Source organism: Narcine bancroftii, chromosome 1 (assembly GCF_036971445.1).
Source record: "Narcine bancroftii isolate sNarBan1 chromosome 1, sNarBan1.hap1, whole genome shotgun sequence".
Lineage (NCBI taxonomy): Eukaryota > Metazoa > Chordata > Chondrichthyes > Torpediniformes > Narcinidae > Narcine > Narcine bancroftii.
This window is the reverse complement of record NC_091469.1, coordinates 355,073,983-355,101,738: the sequence shown is the minus strand read 5'-3', so window position 1 is coordinate 355,101,738 and position 27,756 is coordinate 355,073,983. Positions and strand designations below refer to the sequence as shown.

Below are 27,756 nucleotides of genomic sequence, written 5' to 3'. Positions count from 1 at the left end.
GCGCTTTCTGTAAGGAGTTTGTACGTTCTCCCCATGTCTGTGTGGGTTTTCTCGAATCTGGCGCTTTCTGTAAGGAGTTTGTACGTTCTCCCCTTGTCTGTGTGGGTTTTCTCTGGGTGCTCTGGTTTCATCCCACCCTTCAAAATTTACCAGAGTTGTAGGTTAATTGGGCAGCACGGGTTTGTGGGCTGAAACAGCCTGTTTCTGTGCTGTATGTCTAAATTTATAAAAATGTAAGTGGTTGTTCTTTGGATTGAGGGAATTTTTTTTAAGTCAAAGATTTTATTTGAGTGGTAAATGTGGAGAAACTTGAGGTATAGTATTAATCAGCATGTGTATTTTAGGAGTGTCATTGGAGTGAACCTGCCATATTGTGTGGTATAACTAATTTTTTTATCCTTGTACTCCTTTGAATGTCTATTGAAGGATGCAGAACTAATGTATTAGAACATTGTATGCCTAACCTTTGGGGGAATATGGAGGGGTGGGGGAGAGGATATTGATGAAGATAAAAATACCAAGCTCTTTTTTTCATTACCTGTGCTGCTTATCTTAAATACCAAACTTGTCCTATAATCTCAGAAACTATTGAAGCTGGTTTCCTTCAGAATTAGAATTTATTGTCATGAACGTGTCACGAAATTTGTTTTGCAGCAATATTACAGTGCAAATATTGTTATAAATTACATTTTAAAATAAATAAATTAGTGTAAAAATAAGAGAAAGCGAGGTCATGTCTGTAATTTATTGTCCATTCAGAAATCTGATGGCAGAGGGGAAGAAGCTGTCCTGGTGCCGCTAGATGTTTGCCTTTTGATTGTTCAGCATTCTTACTACTCGTGGGAAGAAGCTGTTCCTCTGCCTGGTGGTACTGGCCCTGATACTCCTGTATTTCTACCCCGAGGGGAGGAGCTGAAAGATGCTGTGTGCAAGTTAGAAGGGGTCCTCAATGATTTTGTGCGTCCTCTTCAGACAACTGTCCCAGTAGATCACGTGGATGGCAGGAGGGAGGCTCCAGCGATCATCTCTGCCACTTTTAAGGTCCTGCGGATTGACCTCCGATCCATTTCTCTGCAGCAACTGTGCCACTATGTGATGCAGCCAGCCAGCAGAATGCTCTCAGTAGAGCTCCTATAGAAGGCTTACATAATGGTGGCAGGTAGTGTTGCCTGCTTCAGTCTTCTCAGGAAGTGCAGTAGCTGTTGCGTCTTCCTGACAAGTGAGGAGTGTTCATGATAAGTCACTAGTTAAATGAACTCCAAAGCACTTGGTGGTTGTTGATGTGTAGTGGAGGGCGGTCGTTCCTGGTCACTCTGAAGTCAGTTCCTTCGTCTTGTCCACATTGAGACTCAAATTGTTTCTCTCGCACCATTTCACGAGATTTTCCACCTCTTTTCTGAGTCTGACTCATAGTTGTTGGTGATGAGGTCATCTACTGCTGTGTCATCTGCAAACTTGATGACACTGTTGGAGCTGGATCTGGCAATGCAGATGTGAGTCAGTAAAGAGTGGGCTGAGCACACAGACCTGCGTGATGGTGCTCAATGTTCTGCTATCTACCCGAACAGACTGTTGTCTTCTATTAGGAAGTCCAGAATACAATTCCAGAGAGAGGTTTTGAGTCCCAGCAAGGACAGCTTCTCCACTAGTCAGAATGCTCTCCATGGTACACCAGTAGAAATTTACAAGTCTTTGGTGACTTACCAAATCTCAAACTCTTTACAAAGTATAGCTACTGGTGAGCCTTCTTTGTAATTGCATTGACATGGAGGCCTAGCACCCAGGAACTTGAAGTTTTTAACCCTTTCCACTGCTGACCATTAGAGGAGGCCTGGGTCATGTTCTCCAGATTTCCCCGTAATGAAGTCCACAATCAGCTCCTTTGTTTTGCTAATGTTGAGTCCAAGGTTGTGACACCTCTCAACTAGCTGATCTATCACCCTTCTGCTGTCTGTGATTCTGCCTCATAGGATGTAATGGTGTGCAATCCCTGCCATAGCTAGCAACTATCTGATTCTGTCCCTAGTTTCCTTTGGAATTGCCTCTCCTCTGCTGCTCAGTTGGCCTTCCACATGTTGACCTGGACTTCCTTTAGAGATCTGTATCACTGCCTTAGGCTACATCAATCTAGCCGTCAGCATAGATAGCTCAGATAGAGACATTTCAAGAAATAATTTCTTGAAGCCTTGCTCAATTATTTCAAGTGCCTCCAATATCATAAGATGAAGTTATTGTATCCTCTTCCCATAAGCTTCCCAGCAGCTCAGTGGACCAAAAAGTGAAAAAGTCAGTGAGCAGATCACTTCTGACATTTTTTTAAAACACAGCACAGTTAGTCTATAAGATAAATTAAACACGAAAATCTACAGGCGCTGAGGTTGCGTGCAATACACAAAAGTGCTGGAGAAATTCAGCAGGCCATGCATAGGAAGCAAGGGTGACCATCCTTCAAGCCTGAGCCATTCAAAAGAAATTTGGAAAAACTTGCTGCGTGACCTGCTGAATTTCTTCAGAATTTCTTCAGAACTTGTGTATGGATCTTAAGATACTCTTTGTTCCTGAATTTGAAGGTGGATACTTAGACTCCTCTGATGTTTCAGGTTTTGTTGACATGAATTTCATTACATTCAAACTCCTGATGTTGTGCTTCAATCCAGCAACAACAGAAGATGCAATTCAAAACGGTTACATTTTAACTCTATATTTATTAATGACTATTAACAATGTCTTAACACAGTTAACCCCACTGTAATTATCAATTGCAAATAAACAGATATCATATGTTTATAAACAGTGTGAATGTGAAAAATCCTGACCATTACAGTCTGTGCCCAATATTCAAAAAATAAATTCCCAAAAACCTTAGGTCAGTCAGTCAAGTAAGTCATTCCAAAAAACGCAGTCCACAGAATTCAATTTCAAAGTTCAATGTCCAAGTTCAGCTCTTTAACTGATAGCAAAAGATGTCTTATTGAACGTTGGAGATAGAAATGACTGATAATGCACGGCAGTAAACTTTTGAATTCTCATTTATGAGACATGTGCATTTCACACAGCTCTCCAGCTGCCCTCTGCCACTCCAACTGCTGCTCTCTGCTTCACAGCTGGATTCTTCCTTTGTTTTGGAAGTTCCAAACAATTGGCGTGTCAGCACTCACCTGTACCACAAGTTGTGCGGAGTTTATAGCAGAATTTTGGTCTTCAAAAATCAAAATTTTAGTAATTAATTAAGGTGTCACAATATAAAGCAAAGCACTATGTTCATCTACAAACACACACAGTAAGTAATTTCATTTACAAAGCTTAGCATCTGGAAAGACAATTATCCTTTCCCTTAATGTTGTTATTATCAAATCATATTCTTGTAAAATCAAACTCCAATTTAACAAGCGTCTATTCTTATTCTTCATTTGACACAAAAAAAAAGAATGGATTATGATCAGTATGCACCATAATTGGTTTTTGAGCTCTACAAATGTAAAGATCAAAATGTTGTAGAGCCAACACAGGAGCTAATAACTCTTTCTCAATGGTGGAATAATCCCTCTGATGATCATTAAACTTCTTTGAGAAGTAGGATACAGGATGGTCAGTACCATCATTGTTCTTTTTCTGTAACAGCACCGCAGCCGCAGCTTCACCACTGGCACCCACCGCTTTTTAAAAAATGGCTTCTCTAAGTCAGTTGACTTGAGCGCAGATTGGTGGCATAAAATGGTTTTCAATTTTTCTTGCCAGCATTTCGACTAGACAAATTTTTCTCCCTTCTTAAGCAGTTTTGTAAAAGCGAGTGTAATATCTGCAAAGTGTTTACAAAACTTGCGATAGTAGCCAATCATTCCCAGGAAACTTCACAGCTGGATTCGAAAGTTCAAAGCAGTTGGTGAGTCAGCCCTCAGCTACACCACAGGTTGCACAGAGTTCTTAGAAGAAATTCATCCTTTATAATGGCAGTTCACAGCCTCAAAGATCAGTTCATGGTCCATAACATTGAAGATGTCATTTTATTACAAATTGAATTAAAATTATGTGGAAACCCCAGTTATTATTTCCAATATGTAAATAAAAACATGATGTAGAAAGTAAATCACAGATTAAAAATTAACCTTGGTTTACTTTTATTGTAAAAGTATGACTTGAGTGATTCAATATTTGATTAAATTTATGCCAAGTTCTATTCTGAAGGTTTGCGCAACATAATGTTAACAAAATTAGGTAGATAAATATTATTGAGATAAAATTTTACAAACAACCATTTTGACATTTTCTGATTATTTACATTAAATTGCTAACTTGTTATTTTATCCCTTTCGTGAGGGCATGATAAATATCAAGATTAACTCGTCACATAGAGTGGACCTAAACTGGTGGTGCTACAATGTTGTCTGACTGGCATCGTTAATTTATTCTCAAAACAGTATGTAAAACGCAAGGGATTCTAATATAAATGAAGCAAATGCAAGTTGCAGGATGGATGGTGTTTTGAGACCCATAGAATGACCATTGAAAGATAAATGGTTTTATAAAAGACTGCCCAGGAAGAAGATAGCAATTTAATCTATTATCTTTCAGTTCCTCAACTTCCACTCTCATTTTTACAGTTCTGAGGTTACTGATCAGCCTATGGATGCAGATCAGTGAAACTAGACAGAATGGTAGTTCAGCAAATTTTGTCCTTCTCAGTGAGTGATTAGGGTCTGGAATACATTGCTCGAGTTTGTGGTGAAGGAACATTCTATTATTAAAGGTAAAGGTTCCATTATTTTCACATAATACTGCATTTAGAATTGTACATACATGAAATTCTTTAACTTAATCTACCATAAGGCAGACAGAGATTCACACTTTGTCCAGCGCCCCTCACAGAAACCCACAGCACCTAGTGTTCCTAAGTGGTCTCCTCTCCCAAGTACTGACCAGTCCTGTGACAGCTTAGCTTTTAAGATCAGACAATCCCAGGCATATTCATATTCAGAAGATAACTATGTAAGTGCTTGAAAGAGAATTTTCAAGCAATAGAGTAATGTCTGTAAAATGGAGTGATCTGGATTGTTCTTACATTAAGCCAAATAGTCTCTTTCAATGCTGCAAACACTTTTTAAACCACAAACCACATTAAGTATTCCTTTACTTACCCACCAATTATCTTTAATAAACCCTCCTACCTCATGTTTCACTCTCATGCACTTTGTTCCTGTCCAAAGACAGGCCTCAAAACATGGCAACCAAGTGAGCTATTATGATTCCCATAGGATAAGTTCTTTAATGTTGGATTATAAAAGGCTCTTTAGTTTCTTGTTTGATAATACGTTGTTGTTGTTTAAAATTTTCCTTGATCAATGCTTTCTTCAAAGTCAAAAATATAAACAGATGTCTGGATTTTGTATTTGTTAATCCTTTGTTATTTATAAAGCTTGCACATATTGTATGATGTCATTTTGTTCCATTTTTACATATGTTTAATTTTTTTTTAGAGTTGAGTTCAACTGTCCTTCCACACTATGAAGAGGTTGGAGTGTGTTTTAGGCAGTTAGAAGTTGAATCCACGAAGGTAGTTGGGCAGTGGCCCTCATTGCATATCAACATTAATAACAAGGTAATTCACTGCCATTTGCATTGATTTCTTAATTGAAGTATGTATCAGCTATATTATACTATTGTAATATTAATCATTTGCTTCCCTCCAGGTATTAATGTATCTAATACTGAAAAATATATTTACTTAATTCCTACACAGTCCTGGAGGCAGTGATGCTTTGCAATTAACTTGATCTCTTATCGTACTGTTGGTCAAAATTTGAGTGGATTTTTGTGGATGACAGAAATATTATTCCACAAGTCTAAATTTCAAAGGGAATAATTAAATTTTTTGGGAAGAGTTCAGTTCTGATAAGGCTTTGAAATTAAATAAAATGCAGATAACTTTTACTTTTCAATAAATCCTGGTGAAAGAAAAGGGGATAAAACCTAGGAATCAATGTGAGAATTTAATAATTAATTATTGCATTTAGGTAATCACTTAAAACTTGTGTAGGCATGGCCACAATGATGCTCTGCAGTTCTGTGATCTTTGAAACAACACTGAGGGTGCAGTTGAGATTGGGGAAAGAATTCTGAAGGATGGAGTGGCATTAATGGAATTTAGCTATGTGAAAGATCACATAGCTAAATCAAGATGCTACTAAAAGACCTTTAAGGTAACAGAAAGTATAACAAGGAATGATGCACAAAGAGCTTGTGGGTATCGTTGAGAATGATAGTGAGGATGCAAGTTGAATTTATGGGGTATCAAGTTATAGTTTAATTTCATAAGATAAGGAATTAAGTTCTGAATCATGTAAACAATGAAACTAGTGTTGGATAGCATTGAGGAGGATAATATTTTGTAGTAGAAATAAAGTTATGCTGAGGAATGCATATGTTTGAGTTGTGAGAGGCAGACAACATTTTCAAAGGTTAATATTTCTGATGATGACAACCTATGTTAACATATTTAAGAGGACCTGTAGATGAAACAGGATTGTATGATGAAGTTTGTCTGATAGATTCAACATCTGAGGCATGAAATTTAGGGTGCATGTTGAATGTGATAGCTTTGATATTATGTTTAATTGGGTTAAAGTCATTTCATTAATTTATCTTGAGCTGCAAATACAGAACCCTGTTTTTAATAGTAGAATCATTTCAAGAATGGAGTTCAAATGAGCCAAAGAAATTTCTGTCCTTTTGGCTAGAAAAATGCCTCTCTCTGTATTTTACTTAATGGATCTCTGTATTTTATCTAATGGAACCATAACTGAAACCCAAATATGTGATCAATGTTTGTGTCGAACTCTTGTGCATTTTAAAATGGAATGGTAAATTTACAAGCATCATGCCACTAAATTATGTTAACTGTCAAGATTAATCAGTGTAAAGATGACTTTTTTTTGGTAAAGTTTAATCAATGCAGTATATTAATAGTAAAAATGCATTTGTCTATTCCATTTTCTTGTTGTCGTCTGGAATGTTGTATCCCTTTCATACTTGATGAAGGAAGCTGAGGTTCAGCTTCCTCCTCTTCTATCAGAGACAGCCTTCCCTGATAAGTCTGTTGATGTAGGAAATCTGAGAGAAATCAAATTGTGAATATCCTTCAGGGAAGTTCATCAATGTACCAATTACTGCTGAATTGAAAAATGATTAATAATGTTATTAGAGACTATGATTGTTTTAATTTTGCAAAATGAAAGTATTATGATGTTGGACTTGGAAGCAGGTTATCACTAATTGCTAAAATACTGTATTCATCTGACCAGTTTCATCTCGGACTGCTGAATGGTGAGACTATTTCAACATGATAAAATGTGTTGGTAAATACAGCATGTTGTCTAAATAATTGTTTACTGATCACAACATTTTATTTTAAAATGCATTGAAAACTTGTTATTTGGATGCGCACAGAAGGGGCTGTAGTTACCTGAGGTAGTTGTGGCTTTACAGGATGTTGTGACAGTCAATTTTTCTTGTCAAGGTTATCCTCTAGACAAGGAACAGACATGGAAAAATTATTTTCTCATTTAAATTGGAATTCAGCCTGCCATTTTAAGAGCACTCAACAAATTTGAAACATTGGTACAAACTCGCAGAATATTCAAGATTGAAGATTATTTTATTGTCAGCTAATAAAACAGAAAATGTGATACTATGCAAAATTTCCTTTAGTCTACCACAAGGCAGACAAAGATTCACTATCAGCAGAAATTGCCCAGGGCTCTTTATAGCCACAGAGAGAAGCAAAACAGAGTACCCCCAGAGTCTCTGAATATCCATAGCTTTGCCTCCAGCACTCCTGCAGTCATACAGGCTTCAGTTCAAATCATCACCAACCTGAGCTCCAGATGCACATCTCTGAGACAATCAGGAAGCCTCCAGCACCCTCAGCGCCCATTCGCATTTGGGTTCCGATACCTGATCCCCTTTCAGCCAGTCTCCAGCAGTCTGCAGCTTGGTGTGAGTCCTTTGACTGCAATCGCCAGCAACCTACAGAGAAGTGTGTTTCTCATCTCTAATCACCAACAGCTCACCTGTTTGCTTTACAACTTCAGAGCCCCTCACTGGTCCCTCACCATGGTCACTATCCCATGGATCATCACCTCTGGTTCTCCTTCTCAAACAGGAGGTGGTCTCCCCAGTCCCTTGCACCTGGAGTCTGCAGCCCTTGTGCTGCTGCCAATCATAGGCGCCATCGTCTTGATCTCAGACCCCATGGTGACGGGATTTTAAAAACACTGTCAGTCCTTTAACAGCCCATTTAAAGCCTGCATCTAGCCGACAGAAGTCAGACCCCGGGGGGAGCTCTGTGACCTCTCTCCACGGGTCCACACCGGTACCACGCTGCATGTTTAGTTTTACTCAGTAACTGTATGTTAAATTTAGTTTTCATAATTTTTTTAAAAATTGTCCTTTTCTGCCCTCTACAACCTGCCGTTGTCCATTGCAACTAAAATAATCTCCAACATATTCTGCAACTCCATCACTATAGCACATCCAGCTACAACTGCCTCACTCCTTACATTTTCAAACTTTTTATCCAAACTCTCAAAACCACAGATGAGATAAATGTCCTACTTTACCCTTTCCAGCATCACAGACTATATTTGCACCCTCTCCTCTGCAACCTGCATTTTTCCCTTTCATCTTTCCTGTCTTAACTTTGTCTTCCATTTCCCACATCCTCCATTTTTCTCCCTTCTTTGATTTCATCCTCTCCTTTCCCTACCTTTGCCTTGGGCCATCACAGACCCCTTTCTCTGCCAGACTTGAAGGCTGAAATGGACTTGCTGTCATTGTACAATGTCATGGGAGATTAATGATTAAAAAGTCTCATTGACCTTTGGAAGGAAAAGAACCATGAAAAGCAAATAGCAGTGTAAGTTTAACAAAAGCACACAATGGATAGTGAAACTCTCCAATGCAGCTGAATGTAGATATTAGATCAAATCATATATTGATCTATATTGAAAGATCATTTAGCTTTTATATTATGAATAGTTACGGCAGTTATTTTATTTCACAAAGTAACTGTTTTAGCAAATTTGGTGATGTTTGAACTTTGTGCATTTGCTTATAAATCAAATATTTATTTAACTGTAGTGGACTGAGTCAAAATTCAACAACCATTACACAATATTAGCCAGATTTCATTTTCTAATATTTGTAAAGGCAAAATAATATTGAACAAAATGACCTATACAGTTTGTTGCCATGAATAAAAAATATTGTAAAAGAAATTTTGATTTGTAAAAAATAAAATCTGTGAAGTGTGCAATAATAATCATTGTCCTGAAGACATACAGCACGAAAACAGCTATTTGGCCCAACACGTTATTAATCAATGGGTATCCATCTTCACTATCCTATCTCCCAACACTTAATTCAGGTGCTTATGTAGAGACTGCTTAAATGCCGTTCTTGATCAGTCTCAGGTAATGCATTCCAGAGGCTTACTACTTCCTGGTTAAAAAAAAGGCCCCTCAGATACCTTTTAAATTACCTCCCCATTTTCCTTAATCCATGTTCTTTGGTTTTGTCTACTTCTGATATGGAGAAAAGTTTCCTGTAGTCCACCTCATCTATACCCCTAATAATTTTGTATACCTTAATCATGTCCCTCTTAATCTCTTCTCCTTTGGAGAAAGCAGACCCTTCTTTTCCTTAAAACTGATACACTCCATCCCAGGCAACATCTAAGTGAATCTCGTCTACAACCTCCCCAGTGCTATTGCATCCTTCCTGTAGTGTGGAGCCCAGAACTGTTCTCAGTAATTAATTTGAGCCCTAACTAGCATATCCTGTCTGATTTTGTGCTCAATGCCCTGTCTAATGAAGGCTAGAATTCTATATGCCTTCAAACCATATTATCCACTTGCATTGCTACCTTCAAGAATTTCTGATTTTCTACTCCAAGTTCTTCTGTCAGTACTCAACACAACCCTAGTATTCCTGGAATATGTTCCAGTTTCATTAGTATGCGCAAATTGCATCACCTCTCATTTATCTGGAATGCCATCTGCCATTTTCAGCTCATTCAGCTTGAGATTACCTGCCACTGTATCCACAACTCTGTCAATCTTTGTGTCATCAGCAAACATAATGATCATATCTCATACATCCGCATCCAAATCATTCACTTACATTACAAACAGCAAAGGTCCCAGCACTTTGAGCCACACCATGAATAACAGGCACTAAACCAACGTTCTACTATCATCCTGTTTCCTATTGCCAAAATCGTTTTGGATCTCGATGGCCAAATTGCTCACGATTCTGTGGGTCCTAACCTTTTGGATTCATCTCCGACATCAGATCTTTGTCAAAAAGGCATTGGTAAATCCATGTAAACCATATGTACTGCTCTATCTTCATTGCTACACTTGGTTACCTCTTCAAAAAAAAGTAATTATATTGTTCAGACAGGATCTGATGTTGACAAAACCATGTTGTCTGTCTCTAATTAGACCTTGGCATTGCAAGTGATCATTACTCCTATCCCTCAGTATTTTATCCACAACTTCCCCACTTCTGTAATTACGCTGACTGGTCTAGAATTCCCAGACTTCTTTTTTGAAAATGGTAATCATATCTGCTGGCCTCCAGTCAACAGGAATCTCATGGAATCAGAAAGGATTTAATAATCTCAGTTAAGTACCTTAAATTTCTTACCTTGCTTTCCATGGCAGTCTGGGATAAATCCCATCTTGAGTATTTATCCATCTGTAAACCTATGAAGGCAATGTGTTCTTTCTTTTTAACTATTGACCCCTGTACTAGACTCTCATCTTCCCCTTTGCTAAATTCTGCAATTACAAAGTGTATTTCCTTTGCAAATACTAATGAAAAGTATTTAGTTAGTATTTATTCATTTAGTTATCAAATATTCATTTGTGCTTATAAATTGTGAAGCTATTTACCATAATGCTTATTTCCCTACTTGTAAATTGATGCACTGTTTACAACCACCAGGTTGAGGAGAAGATGTTAGAAAAGAGCTTGCATTCTCCTGCTTCACCCTCTTCTCATCCTGATCAGATGAAGAGCAACATCATTAAAGCTCAGATGGATGCTGCCCTGAAGGTGGGAAACTGTATAACCGTTTACAGCGCAGAAACAGGCCATGCCAGCCCTTCGAGTCCGCACCGGTTCACTTGAACAACTCCACTAGCTCAACCCTCCTGCTCTCCGCCCATAACCCTCCAACCCCCTCACCTCCACGTACACATCCTTCTTCTTCTCTTTCTTCTTTGGCTTGGCTTCGCGGACGAAGATTTATGGAGGGGGTAAAAAGTCCACGTCAGCTGCAGGCTCGTTTGTGGCTGACCAGTCCGATGCGGGACAGGCAGACACGATTGCAGCGGTTGCAAGGGAAAATTGGTTGGTTGGGGTTGGGTGTTGGGTTTTTCCTCCTTTGCCTTTTGTCAGTGAGGTGGGCTCTGCGGTCTTCTTCAAAGGAGGCTGCTGCCCGCCAAACTGTGAGAGCGCCAAGATGCACGGTTTGAGGCGTTATCAGCCCACTGGCGGTGGTCAATGTGGCAGGCACCAAGAGATTTCTTTAGGCGGGACCCTGCCACAACTATCTCTTTTGGAAGATCATTCCATTCTGCCACCACTCGATGAGTGAAAAAGCATCCTCTAATATTTATCTTAAAGTTTCATGGGAAGTACAGTATTTATTTCTAGCCTTGGTTTTGATGGCCACAACAAAGCAGGTGGCTATTTATTGAGGTTTTTACTCATCTGTGGCCCAGCAAATAGAGATGCTCCCTCACAGGTGTAATGACTTGAATTCAATCCTGACTCCTGACCTCCATTGATGCCTGTGTAGAATTTGCACATTTTTTTCTGCGAACACATGAGTTTCCCTGAGTGTAACACTTTCATCTCAGAATCCGAAAATGTGTGGATTGTTAGGTTAATTGGGCATGACACAGTCATGTACTTGTGTGTGTGTGTGTCTCTCTCTCTCTCTCTCTCTCTCTCTCTCTCTCTCTCTCTCTCTCTCTCTCTCTCTCCCTCCCTCTCTGAGAGAAGAAGCCTGTTTGACTCTCTCTGCTTGCAAAACCACATGACCCTCTTAGAACAGAAAGTTCCCCTCCAGACTGTCTGCAGCTCCAACAAGCTCTTTCTTCTGTTGCCTTTTTGTAAACAGAAGTCTCTTGGGCACTCTCCAAAGCTTTTGCAAAGGCTCTGAGGCCCCGACATATATCATTAGCAGAGCTCCAGTACTTTAAATAAGATCTGTTTTAGTGTTTGTGTATGACCTACACTAAAAACCCTGCCCCAATTTATCTCCCAAAAAACATATCTATATTCTGTCACACGTTTTTACTCTTGCATGGACATTTTGTTGGAAAAAATGTATATAAATATTAATAAATATGTAATAATATTTACTTATATATGTAATTTTTAAACTGCTCATTTGTATTAGTTTCAATAATCAAAAAGTACACATATACATGCCAAATATTTTGTTTATATTGGTAAGTCCGTGTTCGGAGTATTGGGAGCTTGGATGGGAGGGGGGCTGGTGCTTCGGGAATTCAGATGAATGGGCAGCCAGCTGGAGCTGGGTGGTTAATCCAAGTTACGGGCATCGGGAGCTCGGATGGGCAGGCGGCCGGGGTGTAGGCAAAATTCTGCAGTCACCACAATATGCGATCACAAGCCACATCCATTAAAACTACCATTGTGAGCACCAGTTCACACGATTCCTGTCTCAGCCAACATTATTCCTGCAAGTTGCATATTATATGACAAAGAGCCGCATGTGGCTCGCAAGCTGCAGTTTGGCCACCCCTGGGATGGGGTGGATGCCTAATGGGGTGGAATGTATGGGTGGTGGTTTGTGAGATAGCATGCTTTTTCCATTTGTGCCACTTCCATGAGTTCCCATTCAACATTCTCAGTACTATCCTGAATGCCCCTTCTACATTTTGAGAGTCATGGGACCAGTATTTCCTGGTTCATTCAGATGTATCATTAGATCATCCCTTCCTGTGACAGAATTCAAAATCGAGTGTGTATTTTGAGAGTCTGTTGCTGAGCAAGAAACACAGCCCCCAGAACAGTTCTGATTGAGTGCAGGTCTCAATGGAGAAGATTTGGGGTTTAGAGAGATGACTGAAGTTGGTTTGTGATGGATTTTGAGTATTTTATGGAGATAGAATTGTTAATTTTTTTTTATCAGTGGCTTGCTGTGTCTGGTGTAGATGCATACAGGAAACTGGGATCACTGCTGTTTTCTAGACTATGAGTTTGGTGCTAGGTTTGGATCTTTTGATATCCTTTCCATGAGTCACAACTAAAGGGTACTCAAGATAATTCACTTGTATAGAATGATAAGAATGCAGTACTTTTGAGTCGCATACATTAGCAGTGCACTAGACACTTGTCAAATCATATCAATTTGTAGAACTTGTTAGATTTACAATATGAAATAGTGTACATAATCTTTTGGAGTGGAGGTATATGGGTTTGTAAAAAAACACTAGAAATCAAGTGATAAAGTTATACAAATTCTGCTCGATCATGTCAATGAAATTGGAGTAAATGTATGTAGGCCAGTATTCTGAAATCACATGACTGTGCTGTGGTAATGAGAGGGAATGTTGAATTCCCCAGCTGCCTTAGTTGGATTTGAACTCTTATTTCTGGATGAATGATCCAGAACTATAACTGTAATCTATTAACAACTACCATGCTACTGAAAATCTGTAAATCCTTTTAAAATTTAAAAAATGTACCTGAGGCATTCAGTGACCATTTTCTCAGATGAAATTTAAAGCAAAATGGAATGGGGAATGAGTCATTTTTTCAATGAAATCTAATTCCACTGAATTAGATATTTACATTACATCTGTTTAATACGACTATATTTGCACAGATGTATAGTTGAGGCACATTTATTTCCATCCTGCACTCCTGCTGCCTCCTATTGTCTCAAATAGTCTTAAGTATTCAAAATCAATTGTTGTTGCATTCAAACATCAGTAGGAAAGAGCTGTTGTTGATTTTAGTACCAAGTTACATTCAGAGCTATTTCTGTTACTAATTGTTGATTTTCCTTCAACAGTTTAAGAAAGAGGAGCCAGTACTGAGCAGCCACAGTAAACCCTCTGGCACACCAGTACATAGTGCAAGGTCAGTCAAAAATACCAGAGACCTTCGTGCAGCATTTATTCTTGATAAAGCAAAAATGGCCAGTTGATAGCTGTCAAAATGTTTCGCAATCAACTTTACTAAAAAAGATCTTATTCTTAATCTCTTGAAATTTAAATGACTTGATGCTGTTAGGTCTTTTAAAAAAATCACTATTCTCTTTTTCTCCTGTACTGTACAAAGTGCCTCAGCAATTTGGACACAAGGGAAACATGATAGGCTGCAGATGCTGTGATTGCATTAAAAACACCAAAATGCTGGAAGAACTCAGCTGCTCTATTCAGCATCTATAGGAGACAAAGATATGTTGCTGACATTTCAGGCCCGAGTCCTCCTTAAGGAAATATCAGAAAAGGCAGAAGTAGGATATATCAGAAAGTTTCAGAATTCAAACCATGAGGGAGGAATCCAGACCAACAAAAGGTGTTAATTGGATGTGATATTTATCACGTCTGTGGGAAAGGAGACAGGGAATGGAAAGATGATGGGGGAATAAGGGGTGGGGGGGTTTAACGAAACCCAGAGAAGTCGATATTTATGACATCTAGTTGGAGGGTGCCCGGTCGGAAGATGATGTGGTGTTCCTCCAATTTACGGGTGGTCTCAGTACATGAGACCATGGACAGACTGGTCGGAAAGGGAATGGGATGGAGAACTGAAATGGGTGGTCATTGGGAGGACCACGCTGTTGTGATGAACAGAACTATGGTGCTCAACAAAACGACCTCCCAGTCTGTGTCCAGTCTGTCCAATGTAGAAGAGACTACAGCGGGTGCACCGGATGCAGTAAATGACCCCTGCAAATTCACAACTGAAAAGTGAAATTGGAAGGACTGTTTGGGGCCCTGAATGGTGGTGAGGGAGGAAGTGTAGGTGCAAGAGGTGCATCTCCTGTGGTCAAAGGGATAGGACCCAAGAGGACAATTGGTGAGGACTAGACAAGGGAGTCACAGAGGTAGTGTTCCCTGTGAAAGGCGGAGAGGGGAATATGTGTCTAGTGATGGGATCATGAAGTAGGTGGTGGAAATGGCAGAGGAGGATGTGATAGATGCAGAGGCTGGTGGAGTGGTAGGTGAGGACAAGAGGAATCCTGTCCTTGTTACACGTTGGGGCAGATGGGCCAGGGCAAATGTGCGGGTAATGGGAGATATGCGGGTAAGTGCCAAGTGGTAGATGGAAAGCCACTTTGTTTGAAGAAGGACACCTCTGATGATCTGGCATGGAAATCCTCATCCTGGTGCAGCTGCGACAGGGGAATTGAGAGAATGGAATGGAATCCTTGCAGGGGACAGGATGTGAAGAGGTGTAGTCGAGGTAGCTGTGGGATTTGGTAGGTTTATAGAGGATGTCTGTTGAGAGTTCGTCTCCTGAGATGGAGGCAGAGAGATCGAGGAAAGGAAGAGTGTTGCTAAAGATGGACCAAGTGAATGTGATGTCAGGGTGGAAGTTGGTAGCAAACTAGATGAAGTCAATGAGCTCAACATGGTTGCATGAGGTAGCACCAAAGTAATCATCAATATAGGGGAGGAAGAGTTGAGGGCCCTTGCCTGTGTAGGTTTGTAGCATGGATTGCTCCATGTAGTCAACAAAAAGGTAGGCATAGCTGGGGCCCATGTGGTTACCCATGGCTACCCCTTTTAACCTGGAGAAAGAGCGATGAGTTAAAGGAGAAATTATTGAGGTGAGGACAAGTTCTGCCAGCTGGAGGAGGGTGGTGTTGGGGGTGGGTGGGGGGGGTATTGGTTGCTTCTAATGTCCAGAAAGAAACAAAAGGCTTCGAGGCCTGCAGTATGGGGAATGGAGGTGTAAAGGGATTGGATATCCACAGTAAATATGAGGCAATCGAATTCAGGGAACTGGAAGTTGTTGAAGTGATGGAGGGCTTGTTAAGTGTCCTGAATTTAGGTGGGGACCGGGTGAACAAAGCAGAGTCGACGTAAGCAGAGACTAATTCGGTGGGACAGGAGCACCATGGGTCTGCCAGGACAATTAGGTTTGTGGATTTTGGGTAGGAGGTAAAAATGGGCAGTATAGAGTTGGGAAACAGTAAGGTTGGAGGCCGTGCCAGGTAGGTGATGAGTTCAGAGATGGTGTATGATACAGTGGTTTGATGAGTTTTGGTGGGAGTCCTGTTGGAGGGGTAAGTAAGAGGAGATGTCTGAGATTTGTTGTCTGGCTTTGGCCAGATAGGGGTCAGTGTGCCAGATCACATCAGTGCCACCTTTGTCCGCAGGTTTGATGGTGAGGTTCAGTTTGGTGTGGAGAAGGTGGAGGGCGAGGCATTCCGAGGGGGTGAGATGAAATTACTGAGGGGAGTAGTGAAATTGTCATGGTGGCAGTTGGAAATATAAAGGTCCAGAGCAGGTATAAAACCGGAACGAGGTTGGACACAAGGACTGTATGGTCATCTAACTCTAGTCTATATCTGATATGCCAAGACCACAGCTTGCAAATAAGTTACTGTCCTGCGTTCCTGGCATGTCATATGGAAACTAAAAGATTTCTGCCCTGAATTGGTCCAAGCTATTACATTTGTTTGATTCGTTTTTCTGTTGGAATCACAAAGTATCATTTAAAGTTGCATATTACTGGCCATCAAGTGCTACTTCAATGATGTTATTACAATACCTGTTCTTGTACGATTTCCTTCATTTTCAATGTTTGCTTGCATTAACGTATTAATTACTTGTTTTCCCTAAAGCCATAAATTGATTGTGCCAGAAAATAATAGCATTACAAGAAAGATATGCAGCCATTCAAATCCATGCTCAAAGAGTGGTCCCATCAGACACCATCTCCCTCTCCTACCTCCTCTCGTATTTTCCTGTGGTCCTGCAACTTATTCACTCTGATGTGGCCCATCAACTCTCCTGAATTCATTCAGCAATTAAATATACTTGAAGTAATTTATTTTCTTTCTTTGGCTTGGCTTCGCGGACGAAGATTTATGGAGAGGGTAAAAGTCCACGTCAGCTGCAGGCTCATTTGTGGCTGACAAGTCCGATGAGGGACAGGCAGACACGGTTGCAGCGGTTGCAGGGGAAAATTGGTTGGTTGGGGTTGGGTGTTGGGTTTTTCCTCCTTTGTCTTTTGTCAGTGAGGTGGGCTCTGCGGTCTTCTTCAAAGGAGGTTGCTGCCCGCCGAACTGTGAGGCGCCAAGATGCACGGTTTGAGGCGAGATCAGCCCACTGGCGGTGGTCAATGGGGCAGGCACCAAGAGATTTCTTTAGGCAGTCCTTGTACCTTTTCTTTGGTGCACCTCTGTCACGGTGGCCAGTGGAGAGCTCGCCATAGAACACGATCTTGGGAAGGCGATGGTCCTCCATTCTGGAGACGTGACCCACCCAGCGCAGCTGGATCTTCAACAGCGTGGACTCGATGCTGTCGACCTCTGCCATCTCGAGTACTTCGACGTTAGGGATGAAAGCGCTCCAATGGATGTTGAGGATGGAGCGGAGACAATGCTGGTGGAAGCGTTCTAGGAGCCGTAGGTGATGCCGGTAGAGGACCCATGATTCGGAGCCGAACAGGAGTGTGGGTATGACGACGGCTCTGTATATTCACCATTAGGTTGCGAGAGAATAGCAGAGCATCCATATACTCATGGAAAGAACATGCAAACTCCTCAAATGAAGCACCCACAGACAGGATTAAACCTGTAACCTCAGAACTATGAGGCGGCAGCACAAACTGCTGCATCAGCTATTATTTCTGAGAAGAGGGTAGTGGCTGAAAAACCAGGAAATCTGGTTTTCCCTTTGGTCCTTCCAAACATTACAATCTAACTGGAGTGTACAAATTTTTGGAACTCTGCAGCACGACAGTGATATTGGCTGTTGGCCAGGTGGGAAACATGGTGTAGGTAGGACAAGGGAAGGGTTCATTGATACCATGTTGGATAGTGCGAATGGAGGATTAGTGGTAGATCATTTATGGACCTGAAGAGATTGTGGGACCAAGATAACTGGGAAAACTGGAGAGGCAAATATTACAGGATACTTTAAGTTTGGGTGTTCATGGGGACATGGTACCAATCATCAGAGGGAGTTGTGGCCCAAGTTAGGTGGGAGGTGAGAGGCATGGATGTGTAAAGAATATCATGAGCAAGGAAATATCATAGTATTGGGCTATAGACTGTTTGGAGTTTGTAACCTTTTTTCAATGGGATGATTTAACCAGTATTAAATATGAAACTAGAATAAAATCTTTAACACACTAAAAAAAAAATCCCTAAAATATTTATGAGCTGAAAGTGTGTCAGTACAAGTTTTACACTTCCCTGCTTTCATCTGACCAAATTGTCACCACTCTATTTTAGGAATTTGCTTGTGTCCTTATGTTTTAGAAATAACATACCGCATTATATGTCTGAGAGTGAGCCTTCCATCAATGCTGGTATTTTCATCTTAACTAATTAACTCCAATAATAAAATCAGAAAATGGATAAATAATCAACAAGTCAGGCATGAAGATGAAAACCATTAACCATTAGAGCATTCAATTGATTCAATTGCTTTCACCTAAGAGATTGCCTGACTTTGAGAAACTTGAGCTTTTAATTTCATTTTTCCAGAATCCTGAAAAATGGGAACAGATAAAGGACAAATGAGAACAGTAGAAGTGGATCGGGTTAGGGGGTTGCCTGAAATTGGAAAATTCACTGTTGATGCTATTGGGTTTTACACTACCCTGGTAGAATATGATATGGTGTTCTTCAAGCTTATGTTTGCTCTCATCTTGGGAATGGATGAGGCTGAGTACAGATGGGTCTATGTGAGAATAGGGATGGCATCCAGGAGTCTCAACTTGCACCCGAGGACAGCGCATAGGTACTCAACAAAATGATTACCTTTTCTCTTGACACCCCCACCCATCTTGCCTTGATTTGTCCAGTATCCTATTGCTGTTTAATCCATGCACATCCCTTTTCCTTCTGTGTGCTTGTTATCTCCCTTCCCATTTCAGTTTGAAAGGGTCCTGACCAAAAAGCTGGTTTTCAATTTCTGTCCATGGATGCTATTTGACCAGTTGAGTCCTTGAAGTTCCTTTTTGTTTGCTCTATTTTTTTTCTGTTGGCTTTATACTGGAAGGAGCATTTTTCTCTGTTTGACGTATCTTTTGAAAAAGCATTGTTTTTAAAAGAATTTGCAAGGATTCAGTCCATTCCATTTATTTTTACACAGGCGCATTTAACAGCAAAGACTGCCCTCTACAGTCAAAATTTAATAATTGGGCTTCATATGTCTGTGCAGAACATGATGCCAGATTAAACTAAATCTTTAATACTTACATATGATCCGTATCCCTCCATTCCCTGCATATTCAAAAATCTTGAAGCCGAGTGTTCCCCAAGCAGAAATCATAAATAACCTTGGAGATCATTTCCCTACTTCAGTCCACATCAGAGATGTGGACTCTATCCTGCACAGGAAATCCAGGTACAGCCTTTACAAAGCCATCAGGGATGCCAAGAGTCAATACCATGCCAAGATAGAGACCCAGACAAACTTCACAGACATCTGTCAAATGTGGCAAGTGATGCATTGTGGCGACAAAATTAAGTTGAGTATATTTGTCTGAGCAGAAGGACAGTGAAATGATACCAACTGCTCTGACAGCCTCCAGCATACCTCCATGTGTAGTTACCATTGCAAATATCAGATTGGCCTTCCTGGGAGTGAACCGACAGAAAACAGAGTCCCTTGCCATGTCCTGAGAATGAGCGCAGACCAACTGTAAGCAGTATTTAAGGACATCACTTTAATCTTAAGTTCCCACCTGCTTTAAGAAGATCCCTATTGTCTCAGTGCCAAGAAAAACAAAATAATGTACCTTAATGTTTACTGCCTGTTGGCTCTGATATCCATTGTCATGAAGTGCTTTGAGATGATTCATGGCTTGCATCAACTCCAGCCTTGATCCTCAACAGTTCGGTCCATGGCAGATGCCATCTCCCTTGTGCTACACTCACCCCCAGAGCATTTAGATAGCAAGACCACCTATGCTAGTCTAGTATTTATTTATTAATTATGGCTCCACTTTCAAGATCATAGTTCCATCCAAACACATCTCCAAACATCCTTGATCTCGATCAGTGATTCTCAACCATTTTCTTTCCACTCACATACCACTTTAAGTAATCCCTATGCCATCAGTGCTCTGTAATAAGTAAGGTATTATTTAAGGTGGGAAGGAAAGGTTGAAAATCACTGCTCTAGACCCAAATGCTTGAAAAAAATTGTCATTGGCCCATTTCCTTTGGAGTTATGAAACTGTGCACACCACACATCAATTAGGTACGATTAAAGCAGTGGTTTTCAAACTTTTTCTTTCCACCCACATCCCAGTTTAAGCAATCTTAGCATTTCCTCTGTAATTGGATCCTCAACTTCCTGACCTACAATCTGGAATCAATGAAAACTGATAACAGCACTTTCATATTGATCCTTAACAGGGGCACCCTATATGAGTCCATACTCAGTCCCTTATTAAATTCCTTGCATACTCATAACTGTGAAGCCAAATTTTGCTCTAGCTCAATTTGCAGGTTTGCAGATGACACCACTGTAGTCGGCCAAATTTCAAACAATTACAAGGCAGAGTTTAGGCAGGTGATAGGGAGCTTAATGACATGGTGCCAGGACAGTATCCTTCCCCTCAATATCAGAAAACCAAGGAAATGGTCATTGACTTCATGATGTAGGGTGAGTACATAACTCCTGAGTCTATCATGGGTGTTGAAGTAGAGATAATTGAGAGTTTTAACTTTCTGGGTGTAAATATCATCAATAAATTGTCTTGTTCCAGCCACATTGATGCAATAGTCATGAAAACACTTTCTCAGAAATTCAGAATGTCTCCAGTGATTTTCTCCAGTTTTTATTGAGCAATGGAAAGTACCGTATCCAGATGCATCATAGCTCTGCCATAGAACACAAGAAATTGCAGAATTGTGAATAACAGCCCAGGCCATCACACAAACTCTTCTGACTCTTCCTGCTGCTATTCTTCAGTATTTATTCTGATGCCTTCCTGTTTTCTGCAAGACTGGCTGAGTTCCTCCAGCATTTCTGTACTTTTTTTTCCCAATCACAGCATTTGCAGACTTTCCTGTTTCATCCTGCCCTCCATTGAATCTGTTTACCCTATCCTGCTTTGGGAAAGCTGCCAATATAATAAAGGACCCATCCTAAATTCATAATCTCTTCCAACTTCCCCCCACCCCAAACCTTTCAGGCAGAAAATTTAGGACTACTAGATTCAAGGACAACTTCTCTGCTGTTCATCACTGTTGCCAGATCCTTGAGTGAACCCAATGTTAAAGATAATCTCATAAGCCTTTCTGATCATGGCCCTTTCACTTTTTTAATGTATCCTCTTTATAAACACTGTATTCCAGACACTTTTTTGTTGTGCCCACCTGTTGGGTTGATTTGCCTGGATGGCATGAAAACAAAAATTTTCTTTGTATGTCAGTACATGCTAGAACAGTGGTTTTCAAACTTTTTCTTTCCACTAACATACCACTTTAAGTAATCTCTTACTAATCACAGAGCATCTATGGCAAAGGGATCACTTAAAGTGGTATGTGAGAGGAAAGAAATAGTTTGAAAACCACTGCATTGGAACAATAATTCAATTCAAACAGCAGTGGGAAAATAAATGGGGCAGGCATGCTTCTGGATGAAGGAAAACCACTACAGATGGCTAACATTTCATATCAGGTTGTAGCTTCTTGGCAAGATAGATTGAAGCAGGTAGTAGAGTTTATTGCCCTTGAAAATGTATAAACAAATAAATTCAAGAGAAGTGATTAATTTATGTAATAAATTATAAATTTACTGAATTTTTCACCCTAACTTATGGAAAAATAACAAATCAATATTTATGTATCAATTAAAATTAAACATCCAGATATTCCTTTGCTAAGGAATGTTGTGGATCTTATTATATAAAGAATGAAAAGACAGGTGTTCTAAATAGAAATGCATTGACTATTCACATTCCTGCAAAATGATGATTGGAACATGCATTTCTGCCTTGTACAACCTATATGCTGGAAAACTTCAGCATCTCAGAGAGTGACTGTGAAAAGGGAAATAGTCAACATTTGGGGGTCTGTGACCTTTAGAAGTGAGAAAGAGAGAGAGATATTCAAATTAGGTTTCCATAGGAGAGAAGGTGAGAGAGGGACCTGAACAACGAAGGGAATGTTTGTAAGAGGTAGAGTTTAAATGGCAGTAGCTACCAGTACATTGATAAATTTAGGAATTTAATTTCCAGCATGGTAGAATCTTATAAAAGAAATGCATCTTTAAAGATAATTTTCCTAATCTTATCGATGAAAAATAATGTCAAGATAGATGACAAAAAGCATGCCATTTTAAAAACTAATTTTTTTAAAAGGTGAACAATACAAAGCTTGATTGGACTCTTCAACATTACTAGGTCCCTGGATCCATCACAAGATAGCACACAAACAACTGGTGTTCAGGAGAAGCCACGATCAAAAAGTTCCCGTATCAGGAAACTAACGAGGCAATACAGCTTGTGAGTATAATTACCTGACAAAACTTTTAACATGTTCTATCAAATATGTTTTATTTGACTCAAGCACCTGGAAGAAATTTGAAATTTTGAAGCTTTAAATGTTCATATTAATCACCTTGCACCACAATTGAGTGTTTCCAATTCTAATTGTGGTTGTAAAAGAAACCTGCACCTCTTACACTGTTCAGTATGTAGTTTATGTTATAATGTACTGTATACCATGCCAACAGAATTATTGGTTCACTGAATTAATACACTTTAGTGCATTTCTGAACCTGCAAGACCAGAATTCATCAAACATGATTTGTTGTCTTGATTCTAAAATCAATGAATGCACATGATTTGGTTAAAAAAATGTGATCTGCAGGAACACTTCTATGCTCTGAAATATTTGTTTGATATAATACAGTAGCTTTTTTGGATTCCTTTGCAATGCCACTGTATAGATCTTTCACACTGCAGAATTATTGTACATAACTGTTGATCTTTATTAATTTCATCTGAACCATTCAGCGGCCTTAGGTGGAAGGTCCCATCTCAGAAATTTGATTGAATATTTTGAGCAAGTGACAAAGGTGATTAGGTTAGTGTAGTGGCTGTTGGACTTTAGAAAAGCATTTGTCAAGATCCTTTAAGTTGCAAGATGAATTGTTAAGTTGGAAACAACATTAGCTTAATCATAGAAGACAGAAGGTAGTGTGAAGGGCTGTTTGACTGGAGGTCTGTGACAGGTGGTGTTCTGCAAAATTCAGCCCTGGGACTTCTATAATTTGCAATATATGTAAATGATTTGGATGTAAATATAGTTAATCTGATTATTAAGTTTGCAGAGGATATGGTAAGTGAAGATGTGGATAGTGATGAAGTTGTCAAAATTTACAGCAACGAGTAGTGAGTTGGAAATTTGGGTGTAGAAATGGTGGGTGGAGTTGAATTGGATAAATGGGAGGTCAAATGCAAGAGGAAAGTATACAGTGAATGGGAGGACCTTTAGAAGAAAAGGGATCTTGAGTTGTGTCCATAGTGTAAGGTAAAACATCATGAGATGGGAATGTGTAAGGAGTTACCCTGTGCAGGGCTGTAACAAGATGTGAATGCATCCTTATACTTACAAGATAAGAGAGACATTGATGGGTTGAGAGGCAGGAAGCTAGCAGGGAAAGGATAGCAACAGTTTTAGTCATTGGACAAGTAATGATATGATGATGTTCTAAGCACGTATCCAAGGGTATAAAAAATCACCATTTTGCTGATAACGGCAGAATGCATTCTCCGACTAACATTGTTAGTTGCAAGTGTTACAATCCGGTAATAAAGAACAAAGAACCCTGATTTCGACTCAGTCTGGTGTTTGTCTCACTCATTCATGAACAAAGCAGACCTAACAATTGCCACCTGAAAGTGGCAACGTAATGGACTACAGTGGTGGTAAAGAAAGAGAATAGCATACTTGCCTTCATTGTTCAGGGCATTGAGAATAAAATTTGGCATGTTAAATTCTAGCTCTATAGAGCTTAGGTCATGGTATTTTGCGCAATTCTGATTGCCACAGCATAGAAACTAACTGGAGGGTTTGGGAGAATATACGGAAGTGGTTCACTAGGAAGCTGCCTGAATTGAAGTGTATTTGTTATAAAGAGAGGTTGAATAGTCTTAGATTGTTTCCTCTAGATTACATAACATGAGGGACCACCACATTGTTTTATATAAAATTAAGAAAGGCAGAGGTGGGATAGTTAGTCATTTTTTCAGGGTGGAAATGCCAAATTCTGGACGACATTGCTCTATGGTAAGAGGAGATAGTTTATAGGAGAATTACAAGGCAAGTTTTTTTTTAACTGTGTTGCCAGGGAAGGTGATAGAAGAATATGCAATAGCAACACTTAAAAGGCATTTAGATAGATGTGACCATGCAGGGAACAGAGAGTTTCAGCCCACGTGCAGGCAGATGGGATTAGTTAGAATGACATCGTAGTCAGCGATGTCATTCTAACTAATCCCATCTGCCTGCACGTGGGCTGAAAGTGGCCTGGTATAGTGTTGTAGTTGGCTGTGTTTTATGGTTGACAGTTGGAGCTACTAATCAAAATCAAAAATTGCTGGAAAATTTCAGCATCTCAAAGAGTGACTATGAAAAGGGAAATAGTCAACATTTTGGGTCTGTGACCTTTAGAACTGAGAAAGAAGAGAGAGAGATTTAAATTAGGTTTCCATAGGAGAGAAAGTGAGAGAGGGACCTGAACAACAAAGGGAATGTTTGTGAGAGGTAGAATTTAAATGACAGAATGGCAGTAGCTACCAGCACATTGATAAATTTAGGAATTTAATTTACAGCACGGGAGAATCTTATTCCAGGCATTTAAACCGTTGCTGTCCAATTACACTCAAGTGAACATACTACCCATACATTTTGGAGGGTGGGAGGAAACGGAGCACTTAGAGAGAATATACAAACTCCTTACAGGCAGTGCTGAGGAGGCGTGGCAAAATCGCGTAGAGCACACATGTCAAACTTTTGGCCCGCGATATAATTATATTTGGCCCGCAAGATCATTTCAAAAATGTATTAGAAGTGGCCCGCCCTGCAGCGAGAGCCGATGCTGTTTTTTGGTGATGTCACCCCCACCATCCTCCCCCTTCATTGCACATCCTTCCCCACCCCCTAACTATCCCCTCCCCCCTAAAACCACTCCCCTTAAAAGATGGCCAGAATATTCTCAAAAAGGAATCCAGAATGGTAAAGTTCCACAAACCTTCTGCTGGGAATCCTAACAACACCCGGGCATCAGATCCACGGGACGCGGAGGGAGCAAGAGTGTTGCAGGTTGACCGTGCAAACTTTGAGAACGGGGAAAACAAAATTGTAACACGAGAAGTCTGTCGATGTCATCAGCTGGCAAGCCAGTTGGAAGGCTCCCCGCACAACCAGTCACTTCTCCCACCTGTCGAGTGGTGCGGCGGATTGGCGAGCGCCTGTGATTTCCTGTCTGCGCAACGGACATGGCAGGCTGCGCACGGCCCCCGCTGTTCCGCAAAGGCTGATCGGCAGCGCGCTGGGCCTGAGTGGGTGGATAAAAAGGGGTGGGCAGAGGGTGTAGGTGAGGAGTAATGGGCAGGGGAAGTTATGGTGGTGCGAGGGGCAGTTAGAGGGAGGGATGAGTAGAAGGAGGGGTGGATAGGGAAGAGGTAAAACGGGAGGGGCAGGGCGAGTAGGGGAGGGGTGATTAGAGGGTGAGAGACGGGTAGAGGGAGGAACAGGTTGAGGGGAGAGGCAGTAGAGGGGCGTGTATAGCGAGTGGATGAGGGGTGAGTAGAGGTTGGGTAAAGGACTGGTCAGGTAGAGGGATGGTGGGTCGAGGGTGAATAGAGGCCTAGAGCCTGAGGAGTGAGCAGGAAATGCTGAGTCCTGATGCAGGCCAAAATGGACACAGCCTGTGAATGCTGACTACATCTCCACAGGGACCAAATATGTTTCCCTCAGGTCAAGCAAAGGGTGAACTTGAGCTACCTACTCCTGACCTGTAACATTATCCTCCTAAAGTTATATCCTAAAGTTTAGCATTACATATGTTGAAAGAAGAGAAAACATGCAGATGTTGTTGAAAATTTTCAATAAATATTTAGTTCGTCCCTCGACTTAGTCCAAGTTTTTAATTTTGGCCCTCCGTGAATTTGAGTTTGACACCCCTGGCCTAGAGTCTAGACGTGTAATCTCGACCTCTCTGACCGAACTTTTAAGTATCCATTTTTAACCCTTTGTTTTCAAGTTTAAACTTTTTAAATTTTAGTCTAAAGTATTAAGCAACTGTTAATGGTAATGGTACCATTAATGGTAAAAAGACTAAACCTCAAGTGAGAAGAAATTACATTTTCGGAGTGTTGAAGATTTGGGGCCTAAACAGCTTGTTACAGCCTCAGGTTTAATTTCTTCAGTGCCTAAACCACAAAGATTGTCTGTGGAAGCTGCAAAAAAAAATGACTACTACTCACCAAGAGAAGGACATCGCTGGAGTTACCCATTCTCAGGAAGAAGGTGCGTGTGCCCACGAAGTGGATCCCGATTCTGGCAGCCTGCCGATTTTAACGGAGGGAGCACGCAGGAAGATGACTCCATTGTTGGAAACGACTCAGGCAATGTTCCACGCTGAAGAGATCGATCTAATCCGTGAGTTTTTGAAACAACAGCGAGCTGCGGGGGGAGAATAGCGGCGACCCCCTGAGGAAGTTGGGGTGCCGTTGCTGGGAGTCCAGACCCGCAGTAGAACCATTAAATTGCCTGTTGTTGAGATGCAGCAGGAGCTGCAGTTGCCTGGTTCTGCCACTACGTCAGAGGAAGCAGGGCTGAGCTTTTCTGAGTAACAATATAAACAGTTAAATGCTGTCATTCAGCCTATAATGCAAGAGCTGGCTGAAATGAATGTTAGTATGAGGTCAGAATTCACTACAGTTAAAGCACGTGTGGAAGCATCTTGTGAAGATTTTTTAAAATTTCAGACTGCTTTTTTGGAATGTAAACAGCAAGTGGCCTCTAATACAGAAAAAGTGTTGGAAGTTGAAAAATTCATTATAGAACTGCGTGAACGTGAAAAGGAGTTAGAGAGGAAAATAGACTACTTGGAGAATCAAAGTAGAAGGAATAATGTGAAAATTGTTGGTTTGCCAGAAGGTATGGAAGGACAAGATCCTCTTCATTTTTTTAAAGAAAGGATTCCAAGAGTTTTGGGGCAAGAATTTTTCTCTGGAGGCTTGGTATTGGAAAGAGCTCATAGAGCTTTAAGAAGAACACCTCTACCTGGTCAACCACCGAGACCTGTGATAATTCGATGTTTGAATTATTTGGACAGAGAAGCAATACTTCGTTTAGCAGTGCAAAATGCGAGACAACGACAGGCTCCGTTATCGATTCAGAATAGTAGATTTTTTAAAAATCCAGACTTGAGTTAAAAGGTTATTCAGCGTCGGCATCGATTTAATTCAGTTAAAGAAGTTTTGTGGAGTAAAGGCTAT

General features: G+C 40.5%; 1 protein-coding gene across 3 annotated transcripts in view; it reads left to right on the top strand.

Moving 5' to 3' along the window:
* epb41l4b (erythrocyte membrane protein band 4.1 like 4B) overlaps nucleotides 1-27,756 on the top strand; it is a 332,591-nt gene that overhangs the window by 270,820 nt on the left and 34,015 nt on the right. For all 3 annotated transcript variants that reach the window (XM_069911692.1, XM_069911699.1, XM_069911705.1), the window contains exons 17-20: nucleotides 5,475-5,596; nucleotides 11,005-11,115; nucleotides 14,114-14,181; nucleotides 22,648-22,749. In XM_069911692.1, coding sequence (XP_069767793.1) covers nucleotides 5,475-5,596; nucleotides 11,005-11,115; nucleotides 14,114-14,181; nucleotides 22,648-22,749 — 403 coding nt within the window. The remainder of the gene's footprint in view (nucleotides 1-5,474; nucleotides 5,597-11,004; nucleotides 11,116-14,113; nucleotides 14,182-22,647; nucleotides 22,750-27,756) is intronic.